At 50.0% G+C, this 18325-nt stretch overlaps 1 protein-coding gene across 1 annotated transcript in view; it reads right to left on the bottom strand.

Moving 5' to 3' along the window:
* Window positions 1-220: 220 nt before the first annotated feature.
* LPGAT1 (lysophosphatidylglycerol acyltransferase 1) overlaps window positions 221-18325 on the bottom strand; it is a gene marked incomplete at both ends in the record, with an annotated part of 39196 nt that continues 21091 nt past the window's right edge. Inside the window, 5 exons of the mRNA XM_084245028.1 lie at window positions 221-372; window positions 2502-2608; window positions 11058-11184; window positions 15656-15929; window positions 17260-17355. Of these exons, the coding sequence (XP_084101154.1) occupies window positions 221-372; window positions 2502-2608; window positions 11058-11184; window positions 15656-15929; window positions 17260-17355 (756 nt within the window). The remainder of the gene's footprint in view (window positions 373-2501; window positions 2609-11057; window positions 11185-15655; window positions 15930-17259; window positions 17356-18325) is intronic.

Raw genomic sequence — 18325 nt, 5'->3', positions numbered from 1 at the left:
TCATTTAGTAGAGTTTTAAAATATCCCAAAGGGGGATAAATACTAATCCAGCCACTGAATCACCTGTTTTTTATATATATATATAAATATATATATATATATATAAATCAGAATATATATATATATATATATATATATATATTCTGATTTGCACACGTGAAATGATGCTTGTTATGAAGGTTTCGAGCCCGGGGTGACCTTGACAAGTCCAAGTCAGTTCCTAAAAAAGGCAGCGGTAGAAATACCGGGCGATGCTGTACCACATGTAGCCGGACAGGAAGGCGAAGGACTGGATGAGTAGTATCCACAGGTTGCTGAGGGTCATCTCCCTGGCGACGGCTTCCTTCTGGCCCCGGGCGGGCGGGAAGGCCCCTGAAAGACAAGCGGAGACATGCATTTGCAGTGCCCTGTGGTCGGGGTCTGCAACAAAAGTGGAGTCACAAGGTCACTAGCCTTTATCCTGTGCCCACCTCGTGACCTCCCTTCACTCTGGGGACAGGCCTCACCTGGAATGGGCTCCCCAGCGACTACGCTCCACCCCCGGCGCCCGCCCACTGCCTCACTGCCCGCCTGCCTGTCTGTCTGGGCTGCCCGCAGCCTGGAACCATCCCCACCCCCTTCTGCACAGATGTGTTTGGGGGACACGTGCGGCAGCTGCTTGCACCCCTCCCATTGTGGCAGCGCACAGACTGTGAGCCCACACTGGACAACTGGCTTGCCGGACCTCACAGGTGTCCGGCAGCGCCACCAGAAACATGGATGTGCGACACAGGGGTTATTTCCACAGGCAGCACTGCGTGAACTCCATCTAACACCAAACAGGAGAAGCAAAGAGAACTGATGCCCTTCAGGGCCTTTCTTGAGGGCAAAGCTAGACCTTCTCAGAGGACGCCACCTAAGGCTCCCTGACAGTGCCGCAGCTGCCCACGCTCGCCGATTACCCCAGGGCCAGCTGACTCAGGGGGGACTTGCCCCCAGGAGACACTGGGGGAACACTGTCAAGTTCCAAGGTCAACGGTGCTAGCGGCTCGTTCCTGTAGCCAGCACCACAACGCAGAGAAGGGCTGAGGAGGGCTGAGGAGGAGCAACGAGGGCGCCTATGAGGGCCTGGGGCCGCGTCTCCAACAAAACGCTGAGGGGCTGCTCCCGGGGCTCGTGGGGACAGCAAGGCTGTGGCCATGACTTCAGGCTGGGCGACGTGTATGTCTTGAGTCTGAGTCTCTCCTGTCCCAGCTCCCTGGGACCCGCATGACCCCTCCTGTGGTTCTTTGCCAGAAGGTGCCTTAGCCATGTGGCGAGCTGTTTGGCCAGGCGTTTGCCCACGAGGGGATGGGGGAAGTTCTGGAATTTTATTGGGAAACCCTTTCTCCTCTCTCTCTTTCATGCACATCACTTCTATGAAAAAACTATCACATTAAATTTAAAAAAGAAAATGTGAGTGTGAGGCCAAGAGGGGACATCTGGCTGGGAATTCACAGGACACACTGGTGCCCACTCCCGGGCTGCCCAGGGCCAGTGAACAGGCCACACAGTTGACAGTCAGGAGTGCGTGGCCGGGACAGACTGACGTAACATGTGCTTTGACTGCACCAGAAAAGCAAATTGTGACCATGTCTGCCGGACCCGGGTCTTGCTTGGCCACACAGCTGTCGGGCCCAGTGTTGATGGAAGCCAGGTCCCCTTCCTGATGCCCCTTCTCCCTCCCTCTCAACCCCCCTCTTCACAGGGTATCTTTATCTCAGGGCATCTTTACCACGCTGCACTCGCCAGAGGACATGAATAGAAGGAAACGGACCTTAAGGTGAACCGGCCTGTTCTCTTCCCAAGGAGAAAAGGGTGAGATTGCAGGCATGAAGCCTTAAAAAGTGAACTCCATACATAAAGAAAAGAACAAGGATCAGGACTTCCTGGTGGCCTAGGGACTAGACTCAGCGCAATCACCCCTACAGCCTGAGTTTGATCCCTGGCCAGGGAGCTACCCACGTGGCGCAGCAGACCTCTCCTGTCTCCTTGCTGCTCCCCTCAGCAGTGGATTTCAGTGGATCCACCTGTTCTGCTCCCCACTCTGTCTCTGGTGAATCCTCTCACCCCTGTATCTCTGGCCTGCACCCCAGCTCTTGTATGCATAAATAAATAAATCCTTAAAAAAGAGAGAGAGAGAGAAGAACAAGGATCTAAAACCACAGCTAAAGGCCATCTCGGGTGGCTGCGAGATGGCGGCAGTTTTAAAGGCAGCAGAGAGGTGGGCACCACCCACCCCTTGGGAAGACCCCAACCCTCGCAGCCAGGGCCCATCTCACTTGTCACCTGGAGAAGGTAAGGCCAGGCCTGAGCTGGCTAACACCAACTTGCCTCCATGAAAGTTCTAAGCTGAAATTCTTAAATATAGGAATACTCTGATTCCCTCAGGGCATCTGAAGAACTGAAAATGCTCCTTTTCCCTAATGTGCTTCTCAGGTTGAGCAGTAACTGGGACACGTCTCTAAGAGGGGGCTGCGTACCTGTTTTGTAGAAATGGGATAAGAGGTCCTCCTTCTCGATGAAACGCTGGTAGAGCCAGTTGGTGAGGCCCTCCGTCTCCAGGGGAACATCTTTGATGGGGAAGATCCTGGTGAGAGCGGGGGAAAGGGCAAAGGCACTGTAATTCAGCAGGCAGCATCTCAGGAGCCCACGCCCATGTGGGGAGAAGGCCAATGACAGCATGGAGCCTGTCCTGCTCTGGCAAGGGCTGGCCTCAATTTCTCGCGGCACCCTGGCTTCCCTAAATCGTGGATATCAGCAGAGCGGGTCACTGACTCTCACGGGTTCACCTGCCAAGTGCAGGTCTGGGACCAGATACACCGTGACAGTATCTCTCATCTGCAGTTATGGAGAAACAGTCCGTCTCCCCACGGATGCAGGCTGAAGCATGGATGACATTTAGAACAAAAGAAGCTTTAGATTACAGTCACTCCAGGGCCCACTTAACTAGCCAACGCTGGCCACAAGCGCCTTAGCGATGTTCTCTTGGTGGAAGTGTCTGTGAAGCCAACAGATCTGCCTGCACTGGGGCCTATTGCTGATTGTATCAGACTGGCATCACGGCAGAGTGACCCCAGCAAGGGGGGCTGAGGACCCGCAAGCTCCACAGGGGGTGGCAGGAGTGGGTGTGGAGAGGGGATTTGCTGGCGTGAGACCAGGACCAGTGCGGGTAATTCCACGTGTTCGTTGTCCTGAAAAGGTGTTTCTGTGCCTTCTCATTTTCCAGTTAAGTCAGGGGGGTGTCTTTCCTAGTGTCCTTTATTCCAGGCAAGCACCCAGTGACTGAACGGTCTCCTTTCAGACAGGAATGCACCTCCGTGTGCTCCTCCTTGCCTTTGCTGCCTTGCTCTGGGAGTACATGGCATCCCTGCTGAGAGTCCATCCACAGACAGTGGGGCTTTTGTGTTTTTAATGCTTGGAAAGTATTTGCTTTTTAGGCACAACTGGAGCCACTCTGGGGGTGGCAGGGGCAGGCGCCCTAGTGTGGGGGCAGCCGCTGGCTCCAGCCCCGCCCCTGCAACTGTGTGAACTTGGGGACATGTTTGACCTCTGACTTCCTCCCTCATTTGTAAGATGGGGCTAAAAAGTGATTCCCCTTATAAACCTGTTCTCTCTGTAAAGTGTTCAGAGTAGCAGCAGCTGCATTTCAGGACTGCACTCAGGCAGTGTGGCCCTTACATCATGGTGTGAGCATCTCGAGGCCACTGAGGCAGCTGTTGATGTCACCCTGCAGACAGTCAAGTAAAACAAAGGATAATAGGGGTCCCCAAGTGCAACAGGTGAGATCCTGCAGAGGCTTGAGACTCCTCATGCCAACGCTGGCAGAACCCAAGGCGCAAAAGCAAGGAGGGGCCTTTTCCGGGAGGCCCGGAGGTGGCTCCACGGATGTCTTCACCTGCAGCGCTGCGGAGGCAGGCAGCGTCGGGACCCACCTCCACCAGCTGTCAGCTCTGGAAATGGCCTGTCCTCCCTCTCTCCTGCTCTCTGCTGTCTCTCTAGTGCAGGCTGTAGGAGACAGTCACCAAGAGCTCAGGACAGGCTGGCTGTGGCCGCCAAGCAACCTTATAATCTAATTTGCAGGTAGGAAGATGAACTAGCAAGTCACGGCAACCTTGTTTTTGCCTTTTCCACATTTACACACCTGGGGTTGTGCACAGCTCCCTGTCTACCCTGCTCCCCCCTACTTCAACTCTACAACCATCCTTTTGAGTCCAGTCCAAACAGAGCCTCCTCAAAGCTCTCCCTGCTCCAAGGCCAGAAGCTCAGTGGTGGGGCTGGTGGAACAGAGACTCTCCGAGACTGATAAAACACTGAAGCTCCTTGCATAGGATTTTACTGCACAGGATTAGTTTCTGTAAATATAAAATCAGGCCTCGTCAGCAAAGGTGAAGTCAGCAAGACTCACAGGGCTAAAGAGGAAATTGGGGTATGTTTAGACATCACTAAAAGAAAGAAGCGACATTAAAAATGAGGCCAATTGCACTGAGGGGGTCTGGCTTTCCTGCGGAGTTCTGGAAAGTGCGTGGGGCTGGTGGGCAGCCCCCTTCCAGGGGGCGAGGCCTGGCACAGAGACCCTCCGCCCCCCCTCCCCCAGGGCCCTCCACTTCAATTACTCTGCTTGGTCACCACAGGATTAAAATATTAAAACGACTAATCCCCTCACATGGCAAAGCACCAAAGGCACAGGTCCAGCCCCTGTGAGCAAATCAAAGGGTTCTTGTGTAAAATAAACAACAAGGAAAAATGTTCTCAGCACGATGGCAATCCGATAAGAAACTAGTTCCTCACTTTCAGGAATAAAAAATCCCTATTTTCAATGATCCAGAATGTATTCTTACACAGAGTATTCTAGCAAATTCCACAGAATTGGACTGAAGAGCACAAGGCAAATTATAGAAAGGTTTTGAGAACAAGGCGGAAGCAGCAGCCTGGATGAGGCTCCATTGCAGATGCCAGGGCAGTGGACGGCCTGCCCCCGAGCCAGGGGCTGATGCCCAGACCAGCCTGCCTGCCTGAGCCAGAGCCCCACAACATCCTGGTGACCGCTGAGAATTACACTCAGCCGCTGTTCACTTAAAACTCAAATATGGGAACTGTTCTATTAGGGGGATACACTATTTCCAACAAGACTCATCTAGATGAGACACAAAGGCCACAGGGACCAGGTGCACAGCTCGGGCAGCTGGGCTGTCCTGAGCAGGCCACAGCCCCGGACACTGACCATTGGAGAGAGCAGACCTTCAACGTCCTCATGACAAGAAAAAGTGTTTTTTTTTTTTTAAATTAGGAGAAAAGAGTATTTTTTTGAAGAGCAATGACTGCAAAAGGATCCGCAGGGCTGGGGTGGGTGGGGAACGCTTGGATTCTGAAGCTGTTTCCAGGGACTGGTCACTGTCCCCAGATGACAGTGTGTCCAGGTTCACGTCCCGAAAGCAGCTGTGCTTTCATGTGGCCGGTGAGGCCTTGTGCCATGCGACACCTCCCACTGCAGAGAAGCAGCGAGGCCTGTCTCTGTCTTAGCCCCCTGAGGATGCGCCTCCTGCAAATCTCCAGCTTCACCACAGTGAAACAAGGTCCCCCGCATGCTACGCAGGCCTAGCCCCCGCTGGCGCCCCAGCAGCTCGGCCGGGCCACACCAGAGCTTTACGTCCCTAGCGGGCGGGAAGACCTGCTGGCAGATAACAGGAGCCGTGGGTGGTGAGCGCTCATCAGACAGCCAGGCGGAACTAAATGCTCGCGGTCACACTTAATGGGCGACTTTCTGGTTCAGTCTGAGCAGTGGTGGCTGAGCCTCTTACAGGCAGGGTTGGGACCAGAGGCCATAGGGCAGGAGCGGACGAGGAGCACAGTGGGAGGGGCGCAGGGCAGCGAGGCCGCAGGCAGAGACCGCCAGCAACACCCAGAGAGCCCTCGCATTGGAAAATGAGAAACAGGAAACTTTCCTTCCACGGGGGATGCGGGGCTGGGGCGGAAGGGGAGGCCCCTGGTGGGAGCTACATAATTATTCAGTGACTGGGATGCAAAAGGCCCCTGAAATGTGGCCCCTGTGGTGCGGAATGACTGATCTTGCCTACTCGAGTCCAGTCTGCTTTATCCCAGCCTTTCATTCCAGAGCGCAGCATTGCGCAGACTGAAACCTTTTAGTGCTCTGTTATGATAAGCATGTGAAAGTCTAGAATACACAGTTTGAGTATTTCAATATCCTTGATAGAAAGAGGTAATGGCTAATTAATGTCTATTAAATGATATGCATTTTCAATGTGAATTTATTAAGTTCTATAATTACGTGAGGACAAAGGTTTGGTTGCAATTACTCAAATGATGATTGAAGCAAAATTCTAAAGTCTGCCGGCAATTTCTTGTTTTGATTTCCCTTTTAAATTGAAGAATTAAATTCTCTGAGAACTGCTCTAAAAAAAAAAAAAAAACCTCAAGTGGAATTAAGAAGCAAACAAATCCTTTCTACATCATGTGAAACAAAATTGGCTTGAGCCACATGGCTTAATAGTAAGGATCTTCATATATTATGGTTAACTACAGAGGAAAAAAAAATTCATGAATAGTTTTAAAAATCCACCTAGAGGACCTCCCTAGTGGCTCAGCACTGTGAAGCTATCCGCAGCCTCTGCAGCACGAGTTCGATCCCCAGCTGGTCAGGGTGCTACCCACATGGCGCAGCAGACCTCTCCTGCCTTGCCTGCTGCTACCCTCAGCAGTGTATTTCAGTAGATCTGTCTGTTCTGTCTGTTCTGCTCCCCACTCTGTTTCTGGTAAATCCTCTCACCACCCCCCCACACCACTGGCCTGTACCCCAGCTCTTGTATGCATAAATAAATTAATTTAAAAAAAAAGCACGTCCTGATTGGAGATAGCTTTTTTCTGTGCAAAAACTTAAAACTATGACCAAACAGGGCCTCGCCGGTGGCGCAGCGGGTTGAGCACCTCGCTGTGAAGCTGTCCGCAGCCTCTGCAGCGCAGACCTCTCCTGCCTCACCTGCTTGCTCCCCTCAGCAGTGTCTTCAGTCCATCTGCCTATTCTGCTCCAAGCTCTATCCCTGGTGAATTTTCTCACCCTCCTGCGCCTCTGACTTGTACCCCAGTTCTTATATAAAAATCTAAAAAAAAAAAAAAAAGAAAATAACTGCAACTGATATTAAAAAATTATTAAAAAAAAAAACTATAAGCAAATAACCAGAGAATATGAACAAAAGCCAGGCTTTCTGAGAACAGTGAAAACATAAAGGCACCGTAAGGACACCATGCTCCCTCAGGGGGACAGTAATGTCGAAGGGCCTATTGCTGCCAGGAAAAAAGCCAAGATGAGCAATGGCCAGATTTTGGGGGAACTGAGAAAGCTGGGGGTGGAAAAACAGCAGGAACAAGGAGGCAGACCTTACCCACAACACCCCATCTCCTGCCCTCCTCTGGGTATCCTGCTGGCAAGAGGGCAGGGGAGCCCCGCTCCCGGGCTGGGCCCTGGGGCTCAGAGTTCCCTCCCCCATACTGATACCAGGACACTCTGCTCCCCCCATCCAGCTGCACACGATCCGTCCCTGTCCTTGGCCAGACAGCGACCACATGCTGGGAAGAAGAGTGTCTCCTCCCCAGCCCCAAGACCCAGGGCGTGTGTGCGTGTAGTGAGTAAGCAGAACTATCTGTGCTTTGGCTAGTATTTCAGGGTGTGATTCTAAGTCATAATGTAATCTCTGCAAATCTAGCAACTTAAAATTTGCTTTTTTATTTCTGTCTGGTAATAAAGTTTCTAGAAAGAAATATACTCCGCAAAGCTTCTCTTTTACTAGCAAGAGCATTTTTCTATACCAAGGCAGCCATTCTTCCTCCTCTGCCTACTGGTTTTGATCTCTGAGTCAGGGGTCCTTAATCTTTTTTTAATATCTTTAACCTCGACCTTTCTTGGGAATAGAATGAAAGCTACGAAACTTCTCTGCAGAGAACTGCGAAATACACAAAAATTTGCACAGAGATTCAGTTAGAAAACTCTGAGGCCCACCTATGAGACCCTGCGCTAAGAACTTCTGGTGAATTAAAAAGCCCAGGGCCTCCTCTGGTGCAGCAGTGGTTGAACACTGGGCTGAGAAGCTGCCCGCAGCCTCTGCAGTGCAGGTTCAATCCCTGGCCACTGATGAGGGTCCCACATGGCGCGCAGACCTCTCCTGCTGCACCTACTGCTCCCCTCAGCAGTGTACTTCGGTCCTTCTGCCTGCTCTGCTCCCAGCTCTGGCTCTGGTGAATTCTCTCACCCTCCCGCGCTTCTGACTGTACCCAGTGGTTGTATAAATAAATAAATAAATCTTTTAAGGGGGGAAAAAAAAAAAAAGTCTGGTACTTTTCCCTGTTAAAATAATTTTATTAAAAATGGACATTTCAGGGCCTCCCCGGTGGCGCAGCGGTTGAGCGCTGGGTTGCGAAGCTGCCCGCGGCCTCTGAGGCGCAGGTTCGATCTCCGGCTGCTCCCCGGCCACCGGAGGAGGATCCCACATGGTGCGCAGACCTCTCCTGCCACACGCTGCTCCCCTCAGCAGTGTACTTCAGTCCTTCTGCCTGCTCTGCTCCCCTCTCTGGCTCTGGGGAATTCTCTCACCCTCCCACGCTTCTGACTGTACCCAGTGGTTGTATAAATAAATAAATAAATCTTTTAAGGGGGAAAAAAAAAAAAAAAAAGCCTGGTACTTTTCCCTGTTAAAATAATTTTATTAAAAATGGACATTTCAGAATATCATTTGTTTAACATCTCACTGAGTTATCTCCATTATCTTGGTTAGATAGAGGTTTTCTTAGATATCTTTTCCTATAAAATATTTATGGGATTCAATTTTGTAACATTATATTCTAAATCCCTTAGTAAATTTTAGGTAACCAAACTACATATTCTTAAATTAATTTCTTTTTAGAAGAACTGCATTCATTCCAAATTTATTTGAGATCTTTCTTCTCAGGAAAAAAGATTTTGAATCACTAATTAAATTTTTGCATGCTTTTGAGATGTCCTTTTAAACAGATGATGAAATTAATGCAAAGAAATACTTACTGGATCATCAAAGAATTAGGATGGAAATTAGGGGATAGAGATTATTGCCTCCTTTTATTATGCTACAGTTAACATCATATGCAGCATTAAACGTCAGAAGATGGGGCCTCTCTGGTGGCACAGCGGTTAAGTACCATGCTGCGAAGCTGTCCGCAGCCTCTGCAGCACTGGTTTGATTCCCCGCCGGCCAGGGAGAACCCCACATGGCACGGCAGACCTCTCCTGCCTTGCCCGCTGCTCCCCCCAGCAGTGTCTTTGGTCCGTCTGCCTGTTCTGCTCCCAGCTCTGGCTCTGGTGAATTCTCTCACCCTCCCACATTTCTGACCTATACCCCAGTTCTTGTATAAAATAAATAAAATCTTTAAAAAAAAAAGTCAGAAGATGCTTAATTTTATCCGGTGATTATGATAGTGACAAATAATATTCCTATTATCTTTTGGGAAGTTATCTATCTGATCATACCTCAAAACATGATAAGAAAAATTTTTCTGTTACTTAATGTTTAGAATTGCCAAATTGTAGCAGAGACACAATCTGACCTTCAGGGTAGTTTGAAATGTGCCTGCTGTTGCTTTTACTTCACATTTATTAAGTGCCAATGAATATAAGTGAAGATGGTACAATTATTCAAAATAAAAATAAAAAAGGACATTTCTTTTCTAAGCTTTCTTACAACTCCATTCATTTCCCCCCTATAAATGAAAATGTCCCCTATTCATTGGCTTAAAGAAAGGAGGGTGAAAAAAAAAAAAAAAAAAGAAAGGAGGGTGACTCTACCAGAATGCCTCCATCATCTCAGCCAGAATGCCTGCATCACCTCAGCCAGAATGCCTGTATCATCTCAGCTCCCAATTCCAGGTTTTCTGAGTGTGACCTGCTGGGAAGATGCCACCCCTGTGATACGGGTACCCCAGCATCCAACTCCTGCCCCACAGCCTTGCCCTCCCGGGCAGGGCCTTGGAAGGGAGCTTCACTTACAGGTGACCATCTTAGCACCCACTGGAGGCTGATTTGTTTCACAGGCAGGAAAGTTAAACTTCTGTGGGGGAGCCTGCTGCTGCCCAGCCCCGGCCCAGAGCGCTGGGGACTGAGAGATGGCCTCAGACGTGGGAAGTGAGAGTTGCCGCTGCTGCCTCCCGCACGGAGTCCCGCACCTCACCACTCCTTTCAGAGTCACCCCCCACATCAGAAACCCCAACTGTAATATCTACATTTCAAATCATCCCAACCGCTGACGTTTCTAGAGCTCTGGTGGACACACATGAAAACACAATCTCCCCCGTCGGCGGGTGCCATGGAGCAGCTTTCCTCACGCCGAGGGCTTCAGGGCATTTTTCCTCTTCCTTGGGGCCAACACTGCTCATTTTCAATCTCCGTAACTAAGTCACCAGGTTGCGATCTTTGCCCAGGAAACATATGAAGATGAATGACTTCTAAAGTGATCAATTCTACCCAGGCCTTCCCAGAAGTGTGCTTTGACATAAAGGTTTAGACATATTTTCATGAAACTCTGTTTTTCAAAAATCTATTTAAAAAAATCTCCAGAAACTAGCACAGAATAGCCATGAATAGTTTTGCTATTGTTGATGCAGAGTACAAATAATCATGTTAAAATACTTAAACATTAAAGGTGCAAGTCATGGCTAGCTCATCCATCCCATCATTTAGGAAATCTTATACGACGATGATAGAACAAACTCCATTTCTATTAATGCAGACTCTGTAACCCAAAGGCGTGCACTTCTAGCACTGATGTGTGTCCTGCAGGTGAACAGCCTTTACCAGCGGGAATCACAGTGTCTCCAGAATGCCAATTTCAGACTTTCATCACCCAGTGAAATGACTACTTCATGTGTTATTTTCATATTAAAAACAGCATAAAAACTATTCAACTATTTTCACTCTCCGATTAAAAGCTTCATGTTAAAACAGACTTGCTGCCCAGATCAGCCGCGGCCGCCTGCCAAGCACCAGCCTGGAGTCTCACCGGTAGTGGACGTGAGTGACCGTCGGCTTCCTGTAAGCCAGGATCCAGGTCTGTATGTCGATGGGTTCAGCTTTGGGGTAAGCTATGGTTGTATCTATTATCCACTGGAGGCCTTTGGATTTGCTGCCTGAGAGCAAAGGAAAAAAAAAAGACTTAAATGGAAGAAAAAGAATATTACTTACAGTAAGTAAATAACCTGGCGTGGATTACTAGAATGAACAAAGCACACTGCTGTGCCTTTGGCATGAAGAAAACAGGATGGTTTTGGCACTACTGTTCTCCACGACGCACTCAGATAAAATAAAGTATTTCTTATTACAAATGGATGAATTGCCAACAAATTAAGAAATAACAGAGCAGTAGTATTTCCTGGACATGCGTCATTCAATGCCAGCTTGCACTACCGAGGTCTCACACAAAAAACCTGGCCCTGGAAAAGTCAGGTTAAAATAGCACATCATAAAAGTGAAAGTCAGAGCTCAAAACAAAACAAATCTGTTCACTAGACATTCATCCACACGTGGAATAAAGTAGAAGGTTAATCATCTAACCTGTGCATGTGACAGTGAGCTGTGGCTTTTGTTTAAAACAAAACAAAAGCTCCTCAGGTTCTTTGTGCCTGGGGGAGGCTCAGCAGGCAACTTCCCTGGGGCAAGGAGAGGGGTGTTCTGGGCGCTTAGGCCTTTATTTCCAGCATTAGTGCAAAGCCAAGCACAAGCTGAGAGGCAAGTCTTCCCAGACTCACCTGTGACAGTCGACCTTCATCTGAAGCATTTAAGAACTCTCTTAAAAAAATCAAAACTTATTTTCAAGTCTGAATGAATGTTAGGAATCATTTTATATGTCAAATGATGAAACCCTGGCCAGAGATACTTTAAAAAATTTAGAACAGGGCCTCCCCGGTGGTGCAGCGGTTGAGCTCTGGGTTGCGAAGCTGCCCGCAGCCTCTGCAGCACCGGTTCAATCCCCGGCCACCGGGTGAGGGTCCCACATGGCGCGCAGACCTCTCCTGCCACCCGCTGCTCCCCTCAGCAGTGTACTTCGTCACTCTGCCTGTTCTACTCTCTGCTCTGGCTCTGGTGAATTCTCTCATCCTCCCGTGTCTCTGACTGTACCCAGTGCTTGTATAAATAAATAAATAAATCTTTAAAAAAAAATTTAGAACAACATTCAGGGGCAGGGAGGGGAGTAATTTTTTAAAAGAATTAAGTAAAAATATTTTAATTTTGGGCCTCCCCGGTGGCGCAGTGGTTGAGCGCTGGGTTGCGAAGCTGCCCGCGGCCTCTGCAGCGCCGGTTCGATCCCTGGCTGCTCCCCGGCCACCGGAGGAGGGTCCCACATGGCGCGCAGACCTCTCCTGCCGCCCGCTACTCCCCTCAGCAGTGTACTTCGGTCCTTCTGCCTGCCTGCTCCCCGCTCTGGCTCTGGTGAATTCTCTCACCCTCCCGCACTTCTGACTATACCCAGTGCTTGTATAAATAAATAAATAAAAATAAATCTTAAAAAAAAATAAAATAAAAAACAATATTTTAATTTTAAAATGACCATTGTGCTCAAGAAACAGGGTTTATGTGAAGAAACACCTGCGAACCAGCTGCCTTATGCCGTATGTGGCAGGGCCCAGCCCAAGCTACCCCTACACCAGACTCAGGCCACGAGGCCCCTGCGTTCCCGCAGAATGGCTCGTCGAGCTGGGCCACTGGTGGGCACCAGTGCATCCCCGGCCCAGCAGCCCTTCCATCTGTTGGGAAGGTGCCCTCCTGCTGTTCCTCTGCCCTCCTGCCAATAAGCCCCCACTCTGCACAGTGGGTTGGGGCGCCCCTCACTCGCCAGGTGGGTGCTGCCTGACCCCAGCATTCACGGAGGCCTTTGACCTTTAAATTTACCTGCTCACGTTCATTTTCTAACAGATGTGGGTGCACCTAAGGTGTGAACTTCTGCCAGGCCTGGGGGTGGGAAGCGGGGGCTGAAGCCTCCTTAGACTCTGTCTTTTGGGGTGTTTGAGGGCTCTGGGTAGGTTCCCTGAGTGCCCTGAGCTCCACGCTCTGCATCCAGCTCCAGCTTTAGTTGGCTTCCTTGACCAGACCGGGTCTGACTGGCACTCGACTGCGTCCCGTGGGAGGCCTCAGGCAAGCAGGTGAAGGCCTGCGGCTAAGGGGACTCAGAAGCCAAAGCCGTGGGCTTTGTGGGCACAGAGGGAGCATTGTAAGGCCCACCCACGGCCACGGCCAACTGCCACCACCCACCCCCACGGCCCACGCCCCACACCCACCGCCCACGGCTTCTGGGTTGGGACATTCTGGCCCCAGGATGGGTCAGGCTGACACTCGGCCTCCTTCAGCCTCAGGAAAACATCTGCGTCCCTGTGGGTCTTACAACCAACCCCGTATTCTCACCCTCTAATGTGTGGGTTTGGCTTCCAGAGAACCAAAGACTTAGCCAAAAGAACCAATAAATAAGACAATCAAAAATAATAAAAATGGAGGCGTTGGTGGTATAGTGGTGAGCATAGCTGCCTTCCAAAAATAATAAAAATGGGATCCTTGAATTCCAAGGAGGTGGAATCATTCAACACAGTCAATTAGCTCTTTAAAATTTGCTCAGTTGAATTTTGGTTTTCAACATGGTAAACAAAAAATACTAATCCTGTTGAAATTAATCCTTAATTCTGATATATATTTGAGTCGCATGTTAAAATAGCTGCACAGCATGGTTTGTGTTCACATGGACTATACTGGAGATGAGCACTAAAGAAAGTAAAAGACAAAAACCAAAACATATAGAAGAAATTGGTAAAGTTCAGGTAAAACTAACTTTCAGGTATAGAACTTTCTAGAATTTTTTATGCTGTTTCCTAAAAAGCAGAGTAAAAAAATTCTAACTGTGTGACAGATGATGTGGACTTGGTTGGAAACAGAAATTGTTTCTCTCCAGCAGAAGCCCCGTTATACTCCTGGCCTTCAGCGTGACAGGCACCCCGACTCTGAGGCGCAGGATACCCCCGTCCAGAGTCTGCTCTCGGGCCCTGGTCCCATTTGCAGGCCTCGCTGCCAGCCCTGGCTCAGCTGAGTGGCCACAGTGCCTCTCCAGCATGGAGCTATTCAAAACTTTCCTTTTCTATTAAAAGACTCTTTCAATTTGTCTGTTTAATAGAAGATGAAAGATTAAGAGCTTCGACTGCCAAGCAGCTGCTCAGACAAAAAAACAAGTGGAAAAAAAAAACCAAAACAAAACTCAGTGCAACCTCCCAGGCCTTATTTCTAGGGCTGGTCCTAACATCCTTTAAAAACCATATTCCTAGGGCCTCCCCGGTGGCGCAGCGGTTGAGCGCTGGGTTGCGAAGCTGCCCGCGGCCTCTGCTGCGCCGGTTCGATCCCCGGCTGCTCCCCGGCCACCGGAGGAGGATCCCACATGGTGCGCAGACCTCTCCTGCCACCCGCTGCTCCCCTCAGCAGTGTACTTCAGTCCTTCTGCCTGCTCTGCTCCCCACTCTGGCTCTGGTGAATTCTCTCACCCTCCCGCGCTTCTGACTGTACCCAGTGCATGTATAAACAAAACAAACAAACAAATATAATAAATAAATAAATAAACATGCCTCTAAAAAAAAAAAAAAAAAAACCATATTCCTAAAAAAAAAAAAAACCATATTTGCTGAAGGCCAAGCATTTCCATTCTAATTTTATCTTGAGTGTGTGAAAAGCAGCGGCAGCCTGCCCTGGGGAAACAGGCCCCTGAGTTTCTTTCCGCTCATCGAGTCTGCACCCTCCATCTCACTGCCCGTGGCACCAACATCCTGTGTGCATCTTCACAGCTAGCCACACTCTCCCAGGTACAGCTCCTGTGAGTGTGGCCCTGGGCCCTGGGCTGGTGCCCAGAGGCCCAGGCCAGGGTGTAGGACACCGGGGGGCGGCTGCACCAGCATCTGCCAGGCTGGCTGGCTCTGTGGGCAGACATGATAGCGTCCCTCTCTCGACCTGCTGCGATGGATCTGCTGTGACACATGACGCGCAGTGAGCTCAGCGAGTACAGATCATTCCTTTGATAAGTATTATGTGCAGTGGAGTGACTGTGTCATTTATCTGTGCTTTAAGGCTCTGAAGAAATACTACCAATTGCATTCATTCAGTTATTCATTCACTCACTCATTCAGTTTCTATTAAAAAAACTCTCTAAACTTGATCAGTGAATACAATCTATCATTACTGTCCACTCTCACATTAATATAATCTATCATTACTGTCCACGCGCGCATCTATGCTAAGTTCTCAAATCAGTCTTTTCTATTTCTGTATTTTTTTAACCAGCAGCTCCACCCACTGGAGCTACACCTTCCACAAGCAGACCATGGACTTCCCAGCCCAGGGGCAGTGGAGTCAGGGCGGGAGGGAGGCCTCTGGCTCCTGCTCTCCTGCAGCCTCTGAGCCAGTCAGTCAAGCCTGGACTGCTTTCCTAAATGGAAACATTCGAAAATCACATGTTTATCTCCTCACTGTCTATCACTTTCATTGGACAACACCTTGACCTATAAAGAGGGACAACGATATCTTCTGGACTCCATAGACATGATTTCTCTCCCACAGCAGGAGTCACCCTCGTACCACGCTCCTTGGCATCGCCCCCGGCGGGGCTCCCGTTCTCCGGCCGCGCAACCAGCGTGTCCAGGATGACGCTGGTGGCCCCGACGCGTGGCAGGGTAACGTGGGTGAGGAATGGCAAGTTGTTTTTCTTGGCGAAGGCCTGGCTCGTTTCTCGCCTCTTCCTGAGGAAACCCCCTTCTGGAAACAAAACAATCCATTTTCGATCTCGGCTTCTGTAATTATTTTCCAGATGCTTTTTGAGGAGAAGAAGCTGCTGGTCTCGGTGGGACTTCCCCTGGAGGGCAGACACAGGTCCCGTGAATACAGTTGTGCGAGACAAATGCCAAGAAACAAAAGCAGAATGACGGCCTCTACCTCCACCCTGCGCCAGGCCCGACGTGACCCCGTGCTTGCCCTCCCCCAGAGTAGGGGGGGAGGGTCGGCTCTCAGTCTCCCCCACCTGGAGACTCATATCGAGACTCTCCTGCATCAAGAGGGGGCTCAGCCGGCCTTGCTGACCCTGATGGAGGCCCCGAGACATCAGGCGGGTTCCCTAGGAAGCTGCTCCACTCCCTGCTCCCTGTCCCCATTGGGGCCCCCTTGGCCTGGGCACAGAGCACAGTGCTGTCCACCTTTCTGCCCATAGCAGGGACAAGCCAGCCCAGGGCCATGCCCACGGCTGTCTTCCTCCCACGGCCACGTGCTCAGGCTGACAGGGGCTGTCCACCCACTTCGGCCAATTTCTCAACCCACACTTCGCAGAGAGGTCCGAGGCCCATGACTCTGGATGCCCAGGTGTGCGTGTGCCATTGCCCAATGGGGTGGCCGCCTGCATACGGGTGACCGGAGTGAGGCCTTCCCCTACAGCTTTGCACCTCACAGGCCAGAGGCTGGGACAGGTGGCAGCCAGCAGGGTGGGGACAGTGCCCCCTCCAGGCGGGCTTGACCCTCTCTCCCACCCTGACCTGCTCCTGACCTGAGGAACGATTCCCAGCCCACCTTCCTCTGTCGGGCCACCCCAGCCCAGCCTTTCACATTTATAACTTTCTCCAAAGTTTTTCTGGGTTCCCAGAAACCTGATCTATTCACTTTTCTTGCTATGAATTCCCAATACATTTCCTCTTATTTAATGATCTCCCTGCTGCAGTTTAGATACCATCTGCGTCCTCACAGCAACTTGAAAATAAAAATCACAGCAGTGACTCGGAGGAAGACAGCTGGGACCACGAGGGAGCTGCCGGCAAAAGCAGCAGCCCCGGGCCCAGCCCTGACACCGGCCACACACCACCTCCTGGACCCCACCCTGCCCTGATGGCGGGCGAGGGGTGGGGGTGTGCGGGGTTCTCATTTGAGCTTGAGAGGTTAAGGACCTGCCTGGCCTGATTTACGCAGCCAAGAGGCTGGCAGCTGGGCACTGGCCACACAGGGCTTACTAAACGTGTCTGCCCGGGGAGCACACGGGCTGCCAGTGCTTTAATGCTCCTGCATGCACCAACCCAGACCCACATGGTTTAGGGAACAAAGGTTGGCCTGGCTGTCCCTACTCCCTGGCTCTGTTCTGTCTCCTTTATAGTAAAGACTCAGCCTGACCAAATGATGGCTGTACAGCCACACTCAGGACTTACCTGCCGTATAAAGAAGTCTCCGTGAATTAAAGAGACGATTCCAAAGTTTGTGTACTTAAAGATATGATCCATCAACCACATCATCTGAGCAACAACCTAAAACATTCAAAAGTAAGAATGAATTAAATGCCACCTGGAAGAACCATCACTCTACCTCAGCCACTCTCTGTTTTAAATATAACCCTCAAGCATCCTCTTAACTCCCTGCTAATCTGAGGCCTGTGGCTATTCGACACACAGAGCGCAGTTCTGTGGACTCTCCTGAAAACTCCAGGTCTCGAGTCCAGGTCCCAGGCCTGTGCTATGGCTTCACGTCCTGTATCGGGACTCGGCGACTCGCTTCTGCCACCCTGAGCAGGCTCTGGAGATTCTCACATAACTTATATGAAATTATACTGACGCAGCACAACAGCATGACTCTCCAGGACTGACCTTGTCAAACAAGGGCCATGTCTTTAATTAACAAGCACTAAGACTTGATCAAATACGATTTTACCTCAGTAAAATAAATTATCGATACTAAAAGCTACAAAATGAAATACGAATAAATGAGAATATTTTAGGTATAAACGTAAAAATTTATAAACATAAAATAGAATGTCTACCAAAAAAGGGCACTTAAAGATTCACTGACTAGAAGGACTTGCACATTTTATCAAGCTGAGTAGGAAGTTTGTTTGCGTGACGCTGCCAGCTTGAACACACACACGGCTCTGCTCTCAAACACGGAAATGTCAGCGATGGCTGACGAGAGCTGATATTCATGTGGGAAGCAGAAGACTATCCCAAATTAAAAGTGCAAAGGACCCAGTTAGTGAACCTGTTGCTATTCGTCCCTGAGGGAATGGCACTCACGGCCTGAGGTAAAGCAAAAGCACCACCTCAAGCAGGAAGGGAGAGCTCAGCTCCCCTCTGGCTCCTGTGGAAGAGCAGACCCGTTCCCCAAGCCACAGACAGGACTGCAGACCGCCTGCCTCGCTCCTGTGTCCCTGAGCCATGGGGTCGCCACCCACAGCTTTGCTTTTTTTAAAACATATTTATATATATGTATATATATATATATATA

The sequence above is a fragment of the Talpa europaea genome, assembly GCF_964194135.1.
Source record: "Talpa europaea genome assembly, chromosome: 10".
NCBI lineage: Eukaryota > Metazoa > Chordata > Mammalia > Eulipotyphla > Talpidae > Talpa > Talpa europaea.
Note: the sequence above shows the minus strand (reverse complement) of the source record. Positions and strands in the feature narration are given on the sequence as shown.